Source organism: Salmo salar, chromosome 14 (genome assembly GCF_965601325.2).
Source record: "Salmo salar chromosome 14, fSalSal1, whole genome shotgun sequence".
Classification (NCBI taxonomy): domain Eukaryota; kingdom Metazoa; phylum Chordata; class Actinopteri; order Salmoniformes; family Salmonidae; genus Salmo; species Salmo salar.
In genome coordinates, this window is record NC_138304.1 from 35,568,470 (window position 1) to 35,591,451 (window position 22,982).

The following is a 22,982-nucleotide window of genomic DNA, read 5'->3' on the forward strand; positions in this document are numbered from 1 at the left end:
ACCTCCTCACTCACTCCCATGATAATTGTCATGCACGGCTGTTGTCTTCATAATTCAGAAAATCCCTGACAGCGTTTAAAAAAAAATTCTCTCACTTTAATAACCTTGAATTTCATTCTCCTGCTATTCCAAATTCGTCTCCCTGCTGTCTTTTCTTTGTCCAGGTTTTTCCATTAGTTTGCTATATAGAATGTACGATGGTGAAAATGTACACGCAAAAAAGGGCCAAACTGAAACTCTGAATATAAAAGACTATATGATAGAGATTTTTAATACAATAAAATCATCTTCCAATTTAAAATCATTGTGAAAGTTTCTCTAATATACAATACTTCCCTGTGCCTTTGTCTACAATACTGACAAAATCATTTCTACAGAGTTTGGAAATAATGTACTAGTGCTTTCAGATTCTTCATTTCATACAGCACTACATTACTGTACCATCATACTGGCCTTGACTTGTGATCATGACACATACACAAAGACACATACTGAGATGACAATTAATATAAATTCTATCAAGTATGCCAGATTTAACTGAATTTGATATGTCTCAACATAAAAAACTACAGCTCTTATCCTGATTTCTAAAAACTACATCTCCCAATATCCTGGGTGTTCATAATCACTACAGTTTGACATGTACAGTCAGAGTCCACTATTTCTTGGAATCTTTAAGGCTAAGGGGCTAAAGTGCATGATCAAGGCGACTGGCGACAGAGCCACTAACAAGTAGGCACTTAGTGACAGATAAATTCTGGTAGGTTGGCTGGTAGACTGTGCGCATAGTGTTCAGTGTGCTATTCTCTTCTGATTGGGTGAAAGTTAGGAAGTTAAGGAGGATAGTTAAGAGTACTGCTGAGTGAATTTCTGGTGGAACTCCTTTACTTTAGCCAGTAAGATCTTCAGCTTGTCCGTGGGCGGCAGAATGGTCATCCTGGAACGAGGGGAGTAGGAAGGGAGAGAGAGAAAGAGAACTTTGAACGAAATGCAGGGCATTGGAAACTAAAAGCCATATATACTATTTTTCTGTTGCATACATTTCTACCTTGTTAGGTATATCAAAAAGTTAAATTATACCCATCTAAGGATGTGAAAGGCTGTGATAAAATGTTTGAGTAAACTGGGATGTCCAGACCTGAAGTGGTAGGTGCCGTCCTTCTGTCCGAAGCCACTTCCTGGGACCAGACAGATGCCAGTCTCCTCCAATAGCTTCATACAGTAGAACATATCTGGAGCCTGGCCAAGCGCCTGGGGGGGAGAGAGAGAGAGAGAGAGAGAGAGATAGAGAGACAGAGGGAAAGAGGTATTACAGTGGGATGACACATACAGTACCGGTCAAAAGTTTGGACACACCTACTCATTCAAGGGTTTTTCTTTATTTTTACTATTTTCTACATTGTATAATAATAGTGAAGACATCAAAACTATAAAAAAAAGCACATATGGAATCATGTAGTAAACAAAAAAGTGATAAACAACTCAAAATACATTTTATATTTGAGATTCTTCAAAGTAGTTGTCACGTCCTGACCAGTAATAGGGGTTATTTGTTATTGTAGTTTGGTCAGGACGTGGCAGAGGACATTTGTTTTATGTGGTCCGGGGTGGTGGTGTCACGAGCCTCGTCTTCTGACGATATCGCGAAATCACTGTCGGAGAACGTGGACCAATACGCAGCAGGTTGTGTGCTCAACATCATGTTTATTAAACACGTTGATCACAAAAAAACAATAAACGCAGACAACACGACAGGAAACAGTTTCGCAGGCTATACCTAGCAGTGCAAAAAACAACTACCCACGAAACACAAAGACAAACACACCCCACTATATAGGACTCCCAATCAAAGGCAACTCAACACACCTGCCTTCAATTGAGAGTCCAACCCCAATTAACTAGACATAGAAACACAGACATAGACCAGTGACAAACCCCATAAACATACATCAACTCCCCTCTGCCACGTCCTGACCAAACTACAATAACCAAATATACTCTATACTGGTCAGGACGTGACAGGTGGTTTGTTTAGTAGGGTATTTGATTTATGCATTCCGGGGGTTTTTGGGCACTGTTCTATGTTAGTGTATTTCTATGTTCTGTCTAGTCTTTTGTATTTCTATGTTTTGTTACTTGGGGTTGGACTCTCAATTGGAGGCAGGTGTTTTCTAGTTGCCTCTGATTGAGAGTCCTATATATCGGTATGTGTTTGTTGAGTACTTTGTGGGAGATTGTTCTGTGTATAGCCTTGTGCCTTACCAGCCTGTGAATAGTCGTTGTGTTGTCTTTGTGTACGTGTTTATTTTGGTTCTCCTTCTTGTCCGAATATAATAAAGAAGATGAGTACACATAACCCCGCTGCGTATTGGTCCGACAATGACTTCTCTTTATCTTCAGACGACGAAGAGTGTTACAGTAGTCACCCTTTGCTTTGAAGACAGCTTTGCACACTCTTGGCATTCTCTCAACCAGCTTCATGAAGTAGTCACCTGGAATGCATTTAAATTAACAGGTGTCCCTTGTTAAAAGTTAATTTGTGGAATTTCTTTCCTTCTTAATGCATTTGGCCCATCAGTTGTGTTGTGACAAGGTAGGGGTGGTATACAGAAGATAGCCCTATTTGGTAAAAGACCAAGTCCATATTATGGCAAGAACAGCTCAAATAAGCAAAGAGAAACAACAGTCCATCATTACTTTAAGACATGAAGGTCAGTCAATCCAAAACATTTCAAGAACTTTGAAAGTTTCCTCAAGTGCAATTGCAAAAACCATCATATGATGAAACTGGCTCTTATGAGGACCACCAAAGGAAAGGAAGACCCAGAGTTACCTCTGCTGCAGAGGATAAGTTCATTAGAGTTACCAGCCCCAGAAATTGCAGCCCAAATAAATGCTGCCCAGAGTTCAAGTAACAGACACATCTCAACATCAACTGTTCAGAGGAGACTGCATGAATCAGGACTCCATAGTCGAATTGCTGCAAAGAAACCTCTACTAAAGGACACCAATAAGAAGAAGAGACTTGCTTAAGCCAAGAAACACGAGCAATGAACATTAGACCGGTGGAAATTTGTCCTTTGGTCTGACGAGTCCAAATTAGAGATTTTTGGTTCCAATCGTCGTCTCTTTGTGAGACGCAAAGTAGGTGAATGGATGATCTCCGCATGTGTGGTTCCCACCGTGAAACATGGAGTAGTGATGGTGTGGGGTTGCTTTGCTGGTGACACTGTCAGTGATTTATTTAGACTTCAAGGCACACTTAACCAGCATGGCTACCACAGCATTCTGCAGTGATACACCATCCCATCTGGTTCGCGCTTAGTGGGACTATCATTTGTTTTTCAACAGGACAATGACCCAACACACCTACAGGCTGTGTAAGGGCTATTTGACCAAGAAGGAGAGTGATGGAGTGCTTTATCAGATGACCTGGCCTCCACAATCACCTGACCTCAACCCAATTAAGATGGTTTGGGATGAGTTGGACCGCAGAGTGAAGGAAAAGCAGCCAACAAGTGCTCAGCATATGTGGGAACTCCTGCAAGTCATTTGAAAAGCATTCCAGGTGTAGCTGGTTGAGAGAATGCCAAGAGTGTGCAAAGCTGTCATCAAGGCAAAGGATGACTACTTGAAAGAATCTAAAATATTACATATATGTTGATTTGTTTAACACTTGTTTGGTTACTACATGATTCCATATGTGTTATTTCATAGTTTTGATGTATTCACTATTATTCTACAATGTAGAAAAGAGTAAAAATAAAGAAAAACGCTTGAATGAGTAGGTAGGGGTGTCCAAACTTTTGACTGGTATTGTACATTCTGTACACAGGAAACACATCTCACAATCAAATATATCAACTTAATTGGTGTATATATCAACAGGCGATGGGACCATAAACTCCATAATTCAGAAATTGCCAAATTATAATTTTCTAATTTCCTGGATTAGTATTTCAGTCCTCAACACCAGAGCTGCTGTGTTGTACTTGTGTTTGTTTCATATGATTGTGTTTTGCATTAATAATTGGGTAATTGATGTGTATATAATATATATAGTGTAATTGTTGTTTATTGATGTGTATACAGGGCTAACCCCACAAAAGGGGCCATGTTAAATTATAGTGATATTGACTGACCTTAGCTTCCTTGATGGATTTCTCTGGCAGGCTGATGTTAGGGAATGAGTACATGGCTCCCTGAACAGGGTTACAGGTGATCCCAGGTACTGTGTTCAGAATCTGCTCTGTCAGTTTAGCCTTCTCTGCCAGGAGACTGAGGGTGGCTGTGCGCTCCTGGACATGGAGAAGAGGGTGTGAGGGTGTGAGTGTGTGAGCGTGCATGCGTGCGTGCGTGCGTGCGTGTGGCACACATACACAATCCATGTCTCAATTGTCTCAAGGCTTAAACATCATTCTCTAACATGTCTCCTCCCCTTCATCTACACTGATTGAAGTGGATTTAACAAGTGACATCAATAAGGGATCATAGCTTTCACCTGGATTCACCTGGTCAGTCTATGTCATGGAAAGAGCAGGTGTCCTTAATGTTTTGTATACTCACTGTATATTGAATGTGTGTCCCTGTCAATGTTGACAGTCTGGTATGTCATTTAAGTCAATGTCTGCTTAATGACCATATACTATTACCTTCATGAAGGTGGTGTGGGAAGGTTCTCCAGGCTGGGGAGAGTTGACCACCAGGTCCATCAGAGCCTGACCAGGGACGGGGGGACATAGTCTGACCGACACCAGCTTAGAGAGCTGGGCCTGCACCTCCGGGTCCATATTAATCACCTCCATGTAACCCCCACGGAAACCACACCTAGCAGGCAGGAGAAGAGAGAGAGAAACCAGGTACAGAGATTCAGAAGGCAAGACACAACTGCACCATTTCTACAGGTCTAGCTATTTCTATATTGGTTGAAGTAGTAAGGTCATATAATGGTTGATATTTCAGGTCATGTTAAATTAATGAGAATGATCTTACTCTCCCATGTAGCACTTGGAGGTGGAGTGGAAGGACGCCAGTTCTACATTGTCAGAGTACTCTGGTCCCAACTCAAAAAGCACCTTCTTAAATGAATGGAACTGGCAACCCTCCGCATACACATTATCCTGGTACACCTAGAGGAAAGGGACAGAGAGAGAGGGATGTCAGGGGGTAAGAGATGAATGTAGAGGTGAAATTATGTTGATGAGGAGGATGACAAAAAGGTCTGATTGGTTTACCTCATCAGCCATCAGGAAGAGTCGCTCTTTAGCAGCGAATCGGATCACGTCCTCAATACACTGTCTGCTCTGGACCTGACCTATCACAGAGTTGGAGAGGGAAAGGTTCAGAATCATATTAGTAGAACTGGACATTTTGGTTTCTGTCCAAGTGGGATCTATGTCCTCTGGCGCCATCTAGTGTCATGACTGGGAGGAAAACTGATATTTTGCGAGATAATTAGGAATAAATGGGATGTCACAGAATGAAGGGTATGTAACAGTTTTCCTTGGGTTGGGTTATTGAAATCCTGCTCACATTCCCACAGCTGGCAGCACCCAACTAATCATAAATTCGGAGCGCAGTTGCACAAGACCCAATAATAATGCCCATGGTTATTGGTTTGACATTCAATCAAATGTAGAAATGCATAAACAAATACTGAATTAATTTAATGAGACAACTAAAAGATGTGCAACATGGAAATATTGTCCCATTTACATTGTGTAATTTATTGACGGTCACTAACTAGCCCCAGAGATAGGCTATCCAAAGTCAAACCAATTTTCCCAAGGTCACACACCACCGGCTGAAGCTAATTGGCTAAATAAGTTTGCTAGCTAGTCTAGGCTACCTCCAGACACATGAACTGGTTAGAAAGTTGCAAGTTATCTAGAAGGGTGAGTGAGTGTAACTGTGTACTGTTTTGGCAGAGCAAAAATACATACACTTCTAATGTTCGAACACACAAGAAAGACACCCACATCAAAGCACACCTTCAAGACTCAAAGCACATTCTCAGTCACATTTCTTAATGAGGAGAATTGAAACCAAGGCTAAATCAGGAAGTTCAGCCCCCGTTAAGCTTGGCTACTTACCAGTGGGGTTACCAGGGTTGATGATGCAGAGGGCTTTAGGGTTGCAGTGCTTCCTGGCCTCCGCTAGGGAGCGTTCTAGCTCACTAAGGTCCATGCTCCAGCACTTCTCCTCGTTCAGGTAGTAGTTGACCTGCACAGCGCCCAGCTCAGCCAGGGCAGCCGAGTACAGAGGGTACTGAGGGATGGAGATCATCACCCCTGTCCTCGATGCACCCTCACCACACACCAATAGTTTCAGCATGGTCTAGGAAAGACAGGGGAGAGGAGAAGGGAGTGAGTTGGTAAGCAAATGATAGGTAATTCATTCAATCAATCAATCAAGAATAATAGGTGATAAAGTTGCTGGGAGATGGACCGACTGATAGGTGCACCTCAAGCCTATAGTCCTCAACGCTCTCCTTCCACCTTCCTCTTTATCTGCAGTGAGAATGTTACTTTAAAACACAACTTTTGATTTTGTATTGAGTTCTTACTACGATGCCGTCGCTGGCGCCGGTGGTGAGGTAGACGTTGTCTGGGTCACAGGGTACACCCCCGTCCCGACGCTCAATGTAGCGAGCTACGTCCTGCCGCACGCAGTCTATTCCCTGGCTGGCACTGTATGCACCTGAGAGAGAGAGAGAGCGAGAGAGAGAGAGAGAGCGAGATAAAAAGAGAGAGAGATAGAGAACTCAAAACACTACAGTGCTCCAGGACTGGAGTTGGAGGTCATTTCATTGGTTATGCGGTCACCAAAAGGCTAACACGGGCCTATTGGCCAAAACATAATTATATTTTAACTTACATCCTTACAATACACATTCCATCCAGTGCATGAACAACATACCCACACTACCGCCTCCACAAGCCTGCAGAATGCGTCGTGCTCTGTTTTTGGCGTCCTCTGGAAACATGTTTTCATTCAATAGTTCTGGGTAGGAGCAGAGTGCCAAGACCTTGAGGAGGAAGAGAGGACAGAGAGTGAGGAACAGACAGCAGTTGATGCAGAATAATGTACACAAATCTGCATGAAACACCACATGAATCTGCATGAAAAGGTCACAATGTGTTTTTGCCTTAGACAGAACGATTTCAAATGATAAAGGAGAATGAAAGACATCCTGTAATCAAAAAGAGAACTGAGGTTTTAAATAAGTGGTTTGGAACTTAGGGAATAAAAGCAGACCTGTCGGAAGAAGGTGATTGGCTGCTGGCCCATGGCATGGGCATCACCGATGTTGGCCTTGATGACCTCAGTGAAAGGCTTCTTCACTCCCTTCAGGACACAGAAACAAGACACAAAATGATGAAAAGACTAGGGCAAGGAAGAAAGAGATGGATGAATGATTTGCTGGATCCCAGGGGTGTGCAGTGCAGAAATGCAGACCTATACGTTGCCTTATTCTTTATAAGCTTATAAACTCACACTTAACCATTTATAACTACTTCATCTGAGTGTGTCCCTCTATAACTAAGACATGAGTATGAGGTCACGTACTCCTAGACTCCAGCCATGGCTGTACTCTCTAATCTCAGATGTCTCCACTACCTCAGGTAAAGCTAAAGGTTCCCATCTACTGTAGTCATGCTATCAGGAGAACAAACAAGAGCTCTGGAAAAGGCTTGGCATTGGCGTCAGCTATATTTCTCTTTCTGTCTCACTCTCTTTCTCCCTCTCTCTTTCTCCCTCCCTCTCACACTCTCTGTCTCGTTCTTTCTTTCTCTCCCTCCCTCCTCTCCCAACCTCTCTCTCTCTCTCAAACAATGTTTGTCGATAGCAAATGCACTAAAATAGACAACCCTTAGTAACAGCCAAACAACTCTTTATAATTTTCTTTACCAAGTGTTTTTACTTATTCAACTCTCAAGCACAAACACAAAATCGGGTATAGTCTTTTCCAGGAGAAATGACTTGGCAGAATGCAAACAAGCATTGGTTTATTACGTGCTCTCCACTCCCCTTGCCTTTGGTCCTAAAATGTAGGACATTAGCGCTGTTAAAAAAACATAAAACACAGGAGCAATACAATCCAATGTTAGCGGTCTCTGTGAAGGTGTAATGTGTAAATGGGGGCAGGGTTTGCAACTGATAAGATAAGACACACCTACCTACAAATACATACACATAATGTGCGTCGAAGTGTGTTTGGAAGCAGAGTGGAGGGAGTCAAAACAAGATGGGACATTTTAGCCTAATGTACAAAACATTAGGAACACCTTCCTAATATTGAGTTGCACCACCTTTTGTCCTCAGAACAGCCTCAATTTGTCAGGGCATGGACTCTACAAGGTGTCGAAAGCGTTCCACAGGGATGCTGACCCATGTTGACTCCAATGCTTCCCACAGTTGTGTCAAGTTGGCTGGATGTCCTTTGGGTGGTGGACCATTCATGATGCACACAGGAAACTGTTGAGCGTGAAAAACCCAGCAGTGTTGCAGTTTTTTTAAACACTCAATCCGGAGCACCTGGCACCTACTACCATACCCTGTTTATAGACTTAAATCTTTGTCTTGGCCATTCACCCTCTGAATGGTACACATTCACAAGCCATGTCTCTGTTGTCAAAAGGCTTAAACATCCTTCTTTAACCTGTCTCCTCCCCTTCATCTACACTGATTTAAGTGAATTTAATTAGTGACATCAATAAGGGTTCATAGCTTTCACCTGGATACACCGGTTCAGTCTATAACATGGAAAGAGCAGGTGTTAATAATGTTTTGTGCACTCAGTGTATATTAAAGCAGAGAAAATGCTATCTGGAAAACAAATCAGCTAGACTCCAGCTGTAGAAACAAACAGACGTTAAGTAGTAAAGCAGGTGTCAACTGCAGAGTTGTAAAAAAAATAGACTCAAAAGAGACATGGAGAATGGTAAAAACTGAATTTGGGGAGGTTTTTAGGGGGTGTGGTGACATTATGTCCTTATAAGCCAATTGAAACAGTGGGTAGCTAGCTGTCTGTACCATTTTATCTGTCCTTATAGGTCAATAAAATGCCACTACTTAGCTACTTCTCTCAGAATACAGTATCGGAGAATAATATGTCAAGCAGTTGAACGTATCAAACTGGCCTTGATGGATGATGGAACTGAACTGGCCAAGAACACAGACTCCTCAGTGAGTGTCCAGATGTTTGGTATTTGACTCCCTATATAACAAGATAGACAGCGGTTGGTGGCCACAAGTGGAACTCATTCAAACTCAGTGGGAAGCAAAGCAGGCCCGCTGTTGTTCTACCCACCAGAGACATTTATCCAATCTAATTGGGCCAGCTGAACCAGCAATGACCACCAAAGTACACAACAGAAGAAACAAAATACTACACTCCAATCGGTCACACGACAGAGGTGTTTCTGCTGTCCAGACCAATCACAAACAGCAGGGAGAGTGACACCCATGGAATACAAAGGATCTCCCATTCCACTCATGCTGAGAGTAGAGAGTAGCCTACATTTTACTGCTAACAGATGTGCAAAACAATTATAATAAAGTCAGTCCCCAGCATTCATTCTGAGAGTAGAGAGTACATACTGTATTGTTAAAAACATATGTGCAAAAAAACTGGGAACTTTCTAAAATGTCCTAAGAAGCTTCCTAACAGTTCCTAAGAAGGTATTTTATCTCAGCAGGGCTTTTTATATTGTCACAGATTAAGAACACCGAGCAGACCCCGTGTTGACACATACACTGATTAAGTCCTATGGCTCGTCAGAGTGCTGTCTATTGCATGTTCTTTGTAAGATGATTGAGACTAGCCTACGATGTTGTCCTCTCTCTAATGCTTAACTCAGTTCTGTAGTGTTTTTTGCTCTTTCTGCACGTGTATGTTTATTTGCCTCTCCTTTTCCGACTCTGATAAGTAGCATTCTAATTGGTCTGGCAAAACAAATTTGAAGTCTGGCCAAAGAAAGTGACATCATTATGGATTCTAGTTTACTCGTCAAGGTAGGAGATGTAACATGATGCCTTTCATTCATTAAAGAAAGTGACAGCGTGCTGTGCTATTGCACAATCTTCCCGCAGTCTCCACGGTTACCCCTGAGGATGTAGAAGGCATCTCCATGGGCCTCTAGCCTGGTCCTAGATCTGTTATGACTAGGAGTTGGTAAGACAGCAAAAACAGATCTGTGAACAAACTAGTGGGCCTTCTGTTCACCGTTCATCAGCCAACCGATGAGCAAGGAACAAAAGCTCTGACTGACATGGTTTGGGCTGGATTTGTTGATGTGACATTGTTTTGCTCACACTGTTTTTTCTCTTTCTGCTTGGCTAAGAGGGGAATTAACTAATGATTACTATTTAAGTCGTCTCAGGTATCAGAACATTTTCCTGAACTTTATCTGCACCTGAAACACAGTTCCTCTGAACCCTCAAAAAAGATTTGTGTGTTAGTAAGAGAACATAGAGAAAGGGTGAAAAGAGGATAGAGAGAGCAGAGAAAGAGAAAATGTGTTTTGTTGAAAGTGCGTGTTCTTTCCTTAACTATTATAGATAAAGGCAAGCAAGTGAATGTAAGTTTTGTGCCCTGTTTCACATACAAACCTAACACTCACCAGAGATCAGTTTAAAAAGCAGCTATTGTCAGCGATTGCTAGGAGTGGTGGTAGGAGTCAGGCGCAGAGAGCAGAGGTAAGGAAAAAATGTGTTTATTCCTTAAGTACGATAACGGTCGACGCCAACACAACCGGCGTGAATAACGAAGTGCCCAATACAACGGGTCCACAGTTCGCACAGAAAATAACACATGCAGATCGCCAGCACATCCAACAACAAAAAACACTCTGACGAAAATAATCCCGCACAAACCTGGGCGGGCTAAACAGCCTTAAATAACCATAAATCAAGAGACACAAATAAGGAACAGGTGCAAACAATAAGACATACCAACCGAAAAGGAAAAAGGGATCAGCGGCGGCTAGTAGGCCGGCGACGACGACCGCCGAGCGACGCCCGAGCAGGCAGGAGAGCCAGACTGGTTTGGCCCAGCTATACTTGGAAGAGTCTAAAGATAGACTACACCTGATACAGCACATGGTTGGTGTGTTAGTGGATATTTGGATGTTCCCATAGATAACAAAACACATTGTTTCTATTTCTAGGTGTTCAGTATGACATAACGATGTAATAACTGACCCCTCCTGTCTCAGCCTCCAGTATTTATGCTGCAGTAGTTTGTGTCGGGGGGCTAGGGTCAGTCTCTTATATCTGGAGTATTTCTCCTGTCTTATCCGGTGTCCTGTGTGAATTTAAGTATGCTCTCTCTAATTCTCTCTTTCTCTTTCTCTCTCGGAGGACCTGAGCCCTAGGACCATCTGGCATGATGACTCCTTGCTGTCCCCAGTCCACCTGGCCGTGCTGCTACTCCAGTTTCAACTGTTCTGCCTGCAGCTATGGAACCCTGACCTGTTCACCAGACGTGCTACCTGTCCCAGACCTGCTGTTTTCAACTCTCTAGAGACAGCAGGAGCAGTAGAGATACTCTCAATGATCGGCTATGAAAAGCCACCTGACTGACTCTTGAGGTGCTGACTTGTTGCACCCTCGACAACTACTGTGATTATTATTATTTGACCATGCTGGTCATTTATGAACATTTGAACATCTTGGCCATGTTCTGTTATGATCTCCACCCGGCACAGCCAGAAGAGGACTGGCCACACCTCATAGCCTGGTTCCTCTCTAGGTTTCTTCCTAGGTTCTGGCCTTTCTAGGGAGTTTTTCCTAGCCACCGTGCTTCTACATTTACATTTTAGTCATTTAGCAGACACTCTTATCCAGAGCGACTTACAGTAGTGAATGCATACATTTCCTACATTTTTTTCCCCCTGTGCTGGCCCCCCGTGGGAATCGAACCCACAACCCTGGCATTGCAAACACCATGCACTACCAACTGAGCTACAGGGAAGACTTCTACACCTGCATTGCTTGCTGTTTGGGGTTTTAGGTTGGGTTTCTGTACAGCACTTTGAGATATCAGCTGATGTAAGAAGCGCTATATAAATAAATTTGATTTGATTTGATTGGGAAACCCCTGAGGTAGACTCCTGAATGACCAACCTGCCCTAAGCCAGGTAGGCTCCTGGTTGGCTAGGGTGTTTGAGGATGAGTCAGAACAAATAAAAGAGAGAAAATCCATGAAGATGACGTTTTGCATTTTGGTAAAGCCATAGGGCTGTCTGGTAAAGGTCACCATAGACCATATGGCAGTCCCTCCACCACCCTACCCAGCTAGAGAGTGCACCTCTCTCTTTCTCAAACACAGAGATACTTCAATCTTTTTCCTGGAAATAGCACTCAGATTGGTCCACTTTGCACACTACACTGGAATCAGTAAACTATCTCTGGGTTTCCATGTCAACCCCTGAAATGAAGCAAAAGGTGATGGGGCAGGTAAGGGTTACACTTATGGGGTATTATGGGATCTTTACGGAGCAAGTGAAACAGTATAGCTTCCGTCCCTCTCCTCGCCCCTACCTGGGCTCGAACCAGGGACCCTCTGCACACATCGACAACAGCCACCCTCCGAAGCATCGTTACCCATCGCTCCACAAAAGCCGCGGCCCTTGCAGAGCAAGGGGAACAACTACTTCAAGATTACTGAGCGAGTGATGTCACCGATTGAAACGCTATTAGCGCGCACCCCGCTAACTAGCTAGCCATTTCACATCGGTTACAGAAGTAGATTACTGACCGGTGGGCCCCCATTAATTTTGTGTGTCACTCTCAATCAGATATCATATTAAAATAATTTATCATATTAAAAATGCTAACATTTCTCTCCACCCTATGGCAGAAGTTGTAGAATTGCAGGAACATTTCTGTAAAACTGCTAATGATTCTCTTCACCCGATGGTGGGGAGAGAATGACAATTTACCAAGGGCCCCCCCGTGACGTTCGTCGTTAGGAGGAGACCAAGGCGCAGCATGAGTTGGGTTCATCATATTTATTTTCAATGTGAACCAGCAAAAACAATAAACAATACAACGAACGAAAAGCTAGGCGTGCAAACACATGCAACACCAAGACAAGATCCCACAAATGACTGTGGGAAAAAGGGCTGCCTAAGTATGATTCCCAACGAATGACAGCTGCCTCTGATTGGAAACCATACTCAGCCAATCAAAGAAAAAACAACATAGACATACAACACATAGAATGCCCACCCCATGTCACACCCAGACCTAACCAAACAGAGAAAAACGGCTCTCTCAGGTCAGGGCGTGACAGTACCCCCCCCCCCCCCCAAAGGTGTGGACTCCCGGCTGCAAACCTGAACCTATAGGGGAGGGTCCGGGTGGGCATCTACTCATGGTGGCGGCTTCGGTTCGGGGCGTAGCCCCCACTCCGCCTGCTGCTCCCTCCGCTTTTGTGTCGCCGGAGGAACCAGACCTTGGATCATCGCCGGAAGCTCTGAACCGTGGATCTTCGATGGATGAACCGGACCGTAGATCATCGCCGGAGGTTCTGGACTGCAGACCGCCGCTGGAGACTCCGGACTGCAGACCGTCGCTGAAGACTCCGGACTGCAGACCGCCGCTGAAGACTCCGGGCTGCAGACCGCCGCTGAAGACTCCGGGCTGCAGACCGCCGCTGAAGACTCCGGGCTGCAGACCGCCGCTGAAGACTCCGGGCTGCAGACCGCCGCTGAAGACTCCGGGCTGCAGACCGCCACTGAAAACTCCGGACTGGGGGACGTCGCTGGAGGCTCCGGACTGGGGGACGTCGCTGGAGGCTCCGGACTGGGGGACGTCGCTGTCTGTGCCGTGGATCATCACTACAGGTTCCGCGCCATGGATCATCACTACAGGTTCCGCGCCATGGATCATCACTGGAGGCTTCTTGCCATGGATCATCACTGGAGGCTCCGGGCCATGGATCATCACTGGAGGCTTCGTGCCATGGATTATCACTGGAGGCTCCGGGCCATGGATTATCACTGGAGGCTTCGGGCCATGGATCATCCCTACAGGCTCTGGGCCATGGATCATCACTGGAGGCTTCGTGACATGGATCATCCCTACAGGCTCCAGGCTATGGATCATCACTGGAGGCTTCGTGCCATGGATTATCACTGGAGGCTCCGGGCCATGGATCATCACTGGAGGCTTCGTGCCATGGATCATCACTGGAGGCTTCGTGCCATGGATCATCACTGGAGGCTTCGGACCATAGATCATCACTGGAGGCTTCTTACGTGGAGCTGGAACAGGTCTCACCGGACTGGGGAGACGCACAGGAGACTGGGTGCACAGAGCAGGCACAGGGTATACTGGGCCGTGGGGGCGCACTGGAGGTCTGGAGCTTAGGGCTGGCACAACCCGTCCTGGCTGTATGCTTACTTTAGCCCGGCAAATGCGGGGCGCGGGCACAGGACGAACTGGGCTGTGCAGGCACACTGGCGACACAGTGCGTAGAGCTGGCGCAGGATATCCTGGACCGAAGAGACGTACCGGAGACCAGGAATTCTGAGCCGGCACAATCCTTCCTAGCTGGATGCCAACTCTAGCACGGCAACTGCGGGGCACAGGCACAGAGCGCACCGGGCTGTGAATGTGCACTGGCGACACCGTGCGAATCACCGCATAACACGGTGCCTGACCAGTCCTACTCTCCCCACGGTAAGCACAGGGAGTTGGCTCAGGTCTCCACCCTGACTCTGCCAATCTCCCCGTGTGCCCCCCCCCCCCAAAATAAATTTGGGGGGTGCCTCTCGTGCTTCCGTCGTTGCCGTGCTAGTTCCTCGTAACGTTGCCGTTCCTCTCTCGCTGTCTCCACCTGCTTCCATGGCAGGGTCTTGTCCCCTGCCATTACCTCCTCCCAGGTCCAGGACGTCCTCCACTCTTTCCTTTCCCGGGCCCAGGATCCCTGCTCCTTCTGGGCACGCTGCTTGGTCCTTTTGTGGTGGGATCTTCTGTGACGTTCGTTGTTAGGAGGAGACCAAGGCGCAGCGTGAGTTGGGTTCATCATATTTATTTTCAATGTGAACCAGCAAAAACAATAAACAATACAACGAACGAAAAGCTATGCGTGCAAACACATGCAACACCAAGACAAGATCCCACAAATGACTGTGGGAAAAAGGGCTGCCTAAGTATGATTCCCAATCAGAGACAACGAATGACAGCTGCCTCTGATTGGAAACCATACTCGGCCAATCAAAGAAAAAACAACATAGACATACAACACATAGAATGCCCACCCCATGTCACACCCTGACCTAACCAAGCAGAGAAAAACGGCTCTCTCAGGTCAGGGCGTGACACCCCCAAAAGGCTAAGGCCGGCTGGGACTGCATGTGTGGGTATGGATGTGGGTACACAGACCCACGAGTAACTAAAGTCCCTCATGATGAGTTCAGATTTTTTGTGGCCACCACCCCCCATCAGTGTTTCCCATCTCTGGTCTAGATCATTCACCCATTTCACATAACAAATGTCACGGGACTGCAGGGGGGCTATAGGAGTGATGAGTTATTGCTTTTAGGAGAGTTAAAGGAGACAGTGGTATTGGTCTGGGGTAAAGTGAGGATTTGACCTCTGACCTCTGATGATAGATGACATACTGTACGACATTGTGAGGTCAGACGTTTAAATAGAGCTGATGTAAAAACAGACCACAGACTGAACTGAATCTCTCAGTTTTCTGTTTGACCTGTGGACTTTCACCTGAATCTTTCTCAGCTCAGAGAACAACTCTGATACTGTATAACAGAGAACAAACAGTGACATGGGTGAGAGAGACACAGAGGTAGAGGGTGAGGGAGAGACACAGAGACAGAGGGTGAGGGAGATAGAGACAGAGGGCGAGGGAGAGAGAGACACAGGGACAGAGGGTGAGGGAGAGAGAGAGACACAGAGACAGAGACAGAGGGTGAGGGAGAGAGAGACACAGAGACAGAGGGTGAGGGAGAGAGAGAGACAAAGGGTGAGGGACATAGAGACACAGAGACTGAGGGAGAGAGACACAGAGACAGAGGGTGAGGGAGAGAGAGAGAGACACAGAGACAGAGGGTGAGGGAGAGAGAGAGAGACACAGAGACAGAGGGTGAGGGAGAGAGACACAGAGGGTGAGGGAGAGAGAGACACAGAGACAGAGGGTGAGGGAGAGAGACACAGAGGGTGAGGGAGAGAGAGACACAGAGACAGAGGTGAGGGAGAGAGAGACACAGAGACAGAGGTGAGGGAGATAGAGACACAGAGACAGAGGTGAGGGAGAGAGATACACAGAGACAGAGGGTGAGGGAGAGAGAGACACAGAGACAGAGGGTGAGGGAGAGAGAGACACAGAGACAGAGGGTGATGGAGAGAGAGACACAGAGACAGAGGGTGAGGGACATAGAGACACAGAGACAGAGGTGAGGGAGAGAGAGACACAGAGACAGAGGGTGAGGGAGAGAGACACAGAGACAGAGGTGAGGGAGAGAGAGACACAGAGACAGAGGGTGAGGGAGAGAGACACAGAGACAGAGGTGAGGGAGATAGAGACACAGAGACAGAGGGTGAGGGAGAGAGAGACACAGAGACAGAGGTGAGGGAGATAGAGACACAGAGACAGAGGTGAGGGAGATAGAGACACAGAGACAGAGGTGAGGGAGAGAGAGACACAGAGACAGAGGGTGAGGGAGAGAGAGACACAGAGACAGAGGGTGAGGGAGAGAGAGACACAGAGACAGAGGTGAGGGAGAGAGAGACACAGAGACAGAGGTGAGGGAGAGAGAGACACAGAGACAGAGGTGAGGGAGAGAGAGACACAGAGACAGAGGGTGAGGGACATAGAGACACAGAGACAGAGGTGAGGGAGAGAGAGAGACACAGAGACAGAGGGTGAGTGACATAGAGACACAGAGACAGAGGGTGAGTGACATAGAGACACAGAGACAGAGGTGAGGGAGAGAGAGACACAGAGACAGAGGTGAGGGAGAGAGAGACACAGAGACAGAGGGTGAGGGAGAGAGACACAGAGACAGAGGTGAGGGAGAGAGAGACACAGAGACAGAGGTGAGGGAGAGAGAGACACAGAGACAGAGGTGAGGGAGAGAGAGACACAGAGACAGAGGTGAGGGAGAGAGAGACACAGAGACAGAGGGTGAGGGACATAGAGACACAGAGACAGAGGTGAGGGAGAGAGAGACACAGAGACAGAGGGTGAGGGAGAGAGACACAGAGACAGAGGTGAGGGAGATAGAGACACAGAGACAGAGGTGAGGGAGAGAGAGACACAGAGACAGAGGGTGAGGGAGAGAGAGACACAGAGACAGAGGTGAGGGAGAGAGAGACACAGAGAAGAGGGTGAGGGACATAGAGACACAGAGACAGAGGTGAGGGAGAGAGAGACACAGAGACAGAGGGTGAGGGAGAGAGAGACACAGAGACAGAGGGTGAGGGAGAGAGAGACACAGAGAAGAGGGTGAGGGACATAGAGACACAGAGACAGAGGGTGAGGGAGAGAGACACAGAGACAGAGGGTGAGGGAGAGAGAGACACAGAGACAGAGGGTGAGGGGACATAGAGACACAGAGACAGAGGTGAGGGAGAGAGAGACACAGAGACAGAGGTGAGGGAGAGAGAGACACAGAGACAGAGGTGAGGGAGAGAGAGACACAGAGACAGAGGTGAGGGAGAGAGAGACACAGAGACAGAGGGTGAGGGGGAGAGACACAGAGACAGAGGGTGATGGAAAGAGAGACACGGAGACAGAGGGTGATGGAAAGAGAGACACGGAGACAGAGGGTGAGGGAGAGAGAGACACGGAGACAGAGGGTGAGGGAGAGAGAGACACAGAGACAGAGGGTGAGGGAGAGAGAGACACAGAGACAGAGGGTGAGGGAGAGAGCGACACAGAGACAGAGGGTGAGGGTCAATCTGCTTGCCTTCAAAATCAACAGATGACCAACAGAAGGCGCAACAAACCTGCAAAAATGTCAACTAACCTTCAAGATAGTAGACTTTGGCAGGAGGGTGACACACTGGGTGTGTGAGCAAATGCAACCAAAAAGTCAATATTTTGGTGAACAGTTAGGCTGGTGGGCAAAGGGAAGTGCAAGCACATGACAAGAGTTGCTCAAGTCACTGTAAACCAGTTATTGCACAACTAGTACAATGCTACACACAAATGGGATTCACAAGATCAAAAATGTGATTCATCCAAGTAAAATGGAAAGAGAAAGGGAAAGGGGGATACCTAGTCAGTTGTACAACTGAATGCATTCAACTGAAATGTGTCTACTGCACTTAACCTAACCCCTCTGAATCAGAGAGGTGCGGGGGGCTGCCATAATCGACGTCCACCTCTTCGGCACCCAGGGAACAGTAGGTTAACTGCCTTGCTCAGGGCAGAATGACAGATTTTTACCTGTGCGTAATTATTGACATTCCGGTCTCAGTGAAAGAAAAGGTACTCAACAGAAATTCTAATCAAATCAAATTGTGCCGAATACAACAGGTGTAAACCTTAGCGTGAAATGTGTACTTACAAACTCTTATTTTCTTAAAACTACATTGTTGGTTAAGAAAATATTTACTAAATAAACTAAAGTCAAAAAAGTAACACAATAAAATGCCAATAACAAGGCTAAATACAGGGGGTACCGGTACCGTGTCAATGTGCGGGGGTACAGGTTAGTCGAGGTAATTGAGGTAACATGTACATGTAGGTAGGGGTAAAAGTGACTAGGCAATCAGGATAGATAATAAACAGAGTAGCAGCAGCATATGTGAAGAGTGTGAAAGTGTGTCCACAGTATGTGTGAGTGTGTGTGAATCCAGCCACCCAAGTCATAGACTGTTCTCTCTGCTACCGCACGGCAAGCGGTACCGGAGTGCCAAGTCAACAGTTAAATAAAATGTCCTGCAATTCTGTACATTTTGACATTGCTTATAACGTGTTCATATGCTATCTGGGGGCCCCCTGATCTCCAGTGGGCCCCCAACCAATATATATATAGTAATTAACTTTATGTCCTGAATACAAAGCGTAACCTAAAACACAAGGTCAAATATACACTGGCGTTACTAACCAAGATGACATTGAATGTTCCTGAGTGACCTAGTTACAGTTTTGACTTAAATCGGCTTGAAAATCTATGGCAAGACTTGAAAATGGCTGTCTAGCAATGATCAATAACCAACTTGACAGAGCTTGAAGAATTTTCAAAATAACTGTGCAAATATTGTACAATCCAGGTGTGCAAAGCTCTTAGAGACTGTAATCGCTGCCAAAGGTGATTCTAACATGTATGGACTCAGGGGGGTTAATACTTATGTAATGAAGATATATTTGTGTTTTATTTTTCATAATTTCTTTACAAATGTTACAATTGTTCTTCCACTTTCAAATTACAGTGTATTTTGTGTAGATCATTGAGAAAAAAATTACAATTAAATCCATTTTAATCTCACATTTTAACACAACAAAATATGGAAAAACTCTAGGGGTGTGAATACTTTCTGAAGAACTGTATATATTGTGGAAATTTCACCTATGGAACAAATGTTGTCATAACAGGTCTGTTGCAAAGCAGTGATGGCAAACAAGCTTGGTACAGGGATATACAGTATGAGCCAAAGTTTGGACACACCTCCTCATTCAAGGGGTTTTCTTTATTTGTACAATTTTTTACATTGTAGAATAATAGTGAGTGAAGACATCAAAACTATGAAATAACACATATGGAATCATGAAGTAACCAAAAAAAGTGTAAAACAAATCAAAATATATTTTATATTTGAGATTCTTCAAAGTAGCCACCCTTTGCCTTGATGACAGCTTTGCACACTCTTGGCATTCTCTCAACCAGGTATATGAGGAATGCTTTTCCAACAGTCTTGAAGGAGTTCCCACATATGCTGAGCACTTGTTGGCTGCTTTTCCTTCACTCTGCGGTCCAAATCATCCCAACCATCTCAATTGGGTTGAGGTCAGGTGATTGTGGAGGCCAGGTCATCTGATGCAGCACCATCACTCTCCTTATTGGTCAAATAGCCCTTACACAGCCTGGAGGTGTGTTTTGGGTCATTGTTGAAAAATAAATCATAGTCCTTCTAAGCGCAAACCAGATGGGATGGCGTATCGCTGCAGAATGCTGTGGTAGCCATGTTAAGTGTGCCTTGAATTCTAAATAAATCACTGACAGTGTCACCAGCAAAGCACCCCCACATCATCATACCTCCTACTCCATGCTTCACGGTGGGAATCACGGTGGGAATCATCCGTTTCACGGTGGGAATCATCCGTTTACCTACTCTGGGTCTCACAAAGACACGGTGGTTGGAACCAAAAATCTCTAATTTGGACTCATCAGACCAAAGGACAGATTTCCACCAGTCTAATGTTCATTGCTTGTGTTTTGTGGCCCAAGCAAGTCTCTTCTTCATATGGGTGTCCTTTAGTAGTGGTTTCTTTGCAGCAATTCGACCATGAAGGCCTGATTCACGCAGTCTCCTCTGAAGAGTTGATGTTGAGATGTGTCTGTTACTTGAACTCTGTGAAGCATTTATTTGGGCTGCAATTCCTGAGGCTGGTAACTCTAATGAACTTATCCTCTGCAGCAGAGGTAACTCTGGGTCTTCCTTTCCTGTGGCGGTTCTCATGAAAGCCAGTTTCATCATAGCACTTGATGGTTGTCTGACTGCACTTGAAGAAACTTTCAAAGTTATTTAAATTTTCCAAATTGACTGACCTTCATGTCTTAAAGTAATGATGGACTGTTGTTTCTCTTTGCTTATTTGAGCTGTTCTTGCCATAATATGGACTTGGTCTTTTACCAAATAGGGCTATCTTCTGGATAGCAACCCTACCTTGTCACAACACAACTGATTGGCTCAAACGCATTAAAAAGCAAAGAAATTCCACAAATTAACACTGTTTTGGTTACTACATGATTCCATCTGTGTTATTTCATAGTTTTGATGTCTTCAATATTATTCTACAATGTAGACAATAGTAAAAATAAAGAAAAACCATGGAATGAGTAGGTGTGTCCAAACTTTTGACAGGTACTGCACATAATTTGTACATGAAAATCTGATTGGAATCAGCGTTTGATTATTTAAATAATCAGCCTCAATTTAACTTCAGAGTTGCTTTTTTCTTATGGCATTTACGGGGACATCTTTAGCCAGGGACAGGCCACCAAAATCGTCTCGTCACCCTATATTACGCAAGCCTAACAAGCCGCTGCGCGTCACTCTGCTACAGTTGCAATTTCAGAAAAGCCGAGCCAGTGAGGACACTGGAGAGTAGTGTCCAGTTAGGTTAAAAGTCAGACTGGTGCAGTGAGTCTAGGTGAAAGACTGATAGTGCATGGGACAGTGTCAGAGATTAGATTAGCCTTCCCTGTAGCTCAGTTGGTAGAGCATGGTGTTTGCAACGCCAGGGTTGTGGGTTCGATTCCCACGGGGGGCCAGCACAGGAAAAAAAAATGTATGAAATGTATGCATTCACTACTGTAAGTCGCTCTGGATAAGAGCGTCTGCTAAATGACTAAAATGTAAATGTAATTGCTTTCCCACTTTGAAAACTACAAAATATTTCAAACAGAGAAACAAAGTATTTGCACATTTGAAATGGAAAAATGCAAATGATGACTGAGGATAGCCTCTAGGGTAGTCTAAATCACAATATGATTGAATTAATAACGTTTATTTTAAGCATACCTCTCTCAGCTCTTTCTCGATCTGCATGGCGCGCTGTACAATGGGTCCGCGCACCGCATACTCGACGTTCTTCACCGTGGGGTTCATGGTGTCGATGGTCAACACCTTGTCCCGGGAGAACACACCATTCTCGGTCATTTTCTCTTGGGCAAGTCCACGCCGCCGTTCACTGACTCCTGAAAGTGCTATACTCTGGGGGAAAAAAGGTGACAGCTGAGAGGGAATCAGCATTGAGCGGACCCCAGAGACGAGGTACCCCGCGGCGTATTGCGCCCCGCCGCCGAAAAACCATACATTTCCTCTGTTCAAAACGCTCACGCTTCTGGATGGTAACATTTGTCCTATGCGCGAAGCAGACATGTTACAATATTCTATCTCTTTAGCTGTGAAGTGTTGCGACCCCTCTACGCTCAATGAATGCACACACACAGACAACTGTTTTTTGTGCAATTGGCAAAAAAAAAAGTCAACCAGGGCTTTGAACCTTAAAATTATGATAGAATGAGGTGAGTTTTAAAAAATGTTCAGGGGAAGTGATAGTAGATCTGTTTCCCCAACCCGTTATTCACAGAGTGGTGCACTCTTCTGCACACCACACACATTGTAACATTACTCCCCCATACACCCCTTTTGTGAGTTGAATCCAACCTGCATCCCCATTTACCTACGCACGGATAAGTTGTCAGTCAGGGTCGGATCTCCGGTTACCGAGACGACAGACACAAGCGATAAGCCTATGCGAGGAGACCGCGCGCAGCTTCAAACTTGCTCCCTTTCCATGGAACTCCCTCTCTTTCGTTTGTTAACACACACCCGGCAGTGCGCTCTAGACTACTGGGAGGAGACTGCGGACCAGGCCATTCTGCAGGCATTTTGTGCAACTCCTCCTAATTGGACTCAAGCCGTTCTCCCACTGCTTGTAGCAGCAGCATATTTACACGGAATGTGCACTGTGCTCAACTGGTTTGCTCAACTGGTGAAGTTTTAAGGGCCCTCCACACTAGGCTAGTTAAATGTTAGTGTGAATGACTGAGGTAGATGTTGCTTTATTTATAGCTGATAGTTCTTTAACATAAATGCTAAATTCAAACGATACAGCATTCCTAAATAACCTTTCATATAGACTACTTTCAGTAGGCCTTACCCCCAGTGCAATTGTCCTAATTACATCATTGGGTTGATGAGCATGGTGACAGTGGATAGGAGATTTCCATTGCAACAGTGTGGACAGATTTGACTCAAAGAACCGGATCAAC

The 22,982-nt window shown here is 45.4% G+C and overlaps 1 protein-coding gene across 4 annotated transcripts; it reads right to left on the reverse strand.

The window, feature by feature from the left end:
* Positions 1 to 245: 245 nt before the first annotated feature.
* alat2 (Alanine aminotransferase 2-like) lies at positions 246 to 22,630 on the reverse strand. 4 transcript variants are annotated; one of them, XM_014140495.3, is made up of 12 exons: positions 22,395 to 22,630; positions 21,727 to 21,918; positions 7,258 to 7,347; positions 6,919 to 7,027; positions 6,566 to 6,699; positions 6,093 to 6,336; positions 5,235 to 5,314; positions 4,993 to 5,129; positions 4,653 to 4,827; positions 4,143 to 4,298; positions 1,139 to 1,251; positions 246 to 937 (listed from the first exon to the last, which is right to left on the reverse strand). In XM_014140495.3, exons 2-12 carry the CDS (start codon positions 21,862 to 21,864, stop codon positions 847 to 849), a joined length of 1,467 nt encoding a protein of 488 aa, XP_013995970.1. In that variant the 5' UTR covers positions 21,865 to 21,918; positions 22,395 to 22,630; the 3' UTR covers positions 246 to 846.
* Positions 22,631 to 22,982: the final 352 nt, after the last annotated feature.

What these genes read in the sequence shown, in the direction of transcription:
- alat2 (XM_014140495.3), bottom strand. Translation starts at nt 21,864, where the DNA reads ATGACCGAGAATGGTGTGTTCTCCCGGGACAAGGTGTTGACCATCGAC. An exon ending in CAATCACCTTCTTCCGACAG is followed by an intron (nt 7,028 to 7,257) that starts GTCTGCTTTTAT and finishes TTCCTCCTCAAG; the next exon opens with GTCTTGGCACTCTGCTCCTA. An exon ending in GCGCCAGCGACGGCATCGTA is followed by an intron (nt 6,337 to 6,565) that starts GTAAGAACTCAA and finishes TGTCTTTCCTAG; the next exon opens with ACCATGCTGAAACTATTGGT.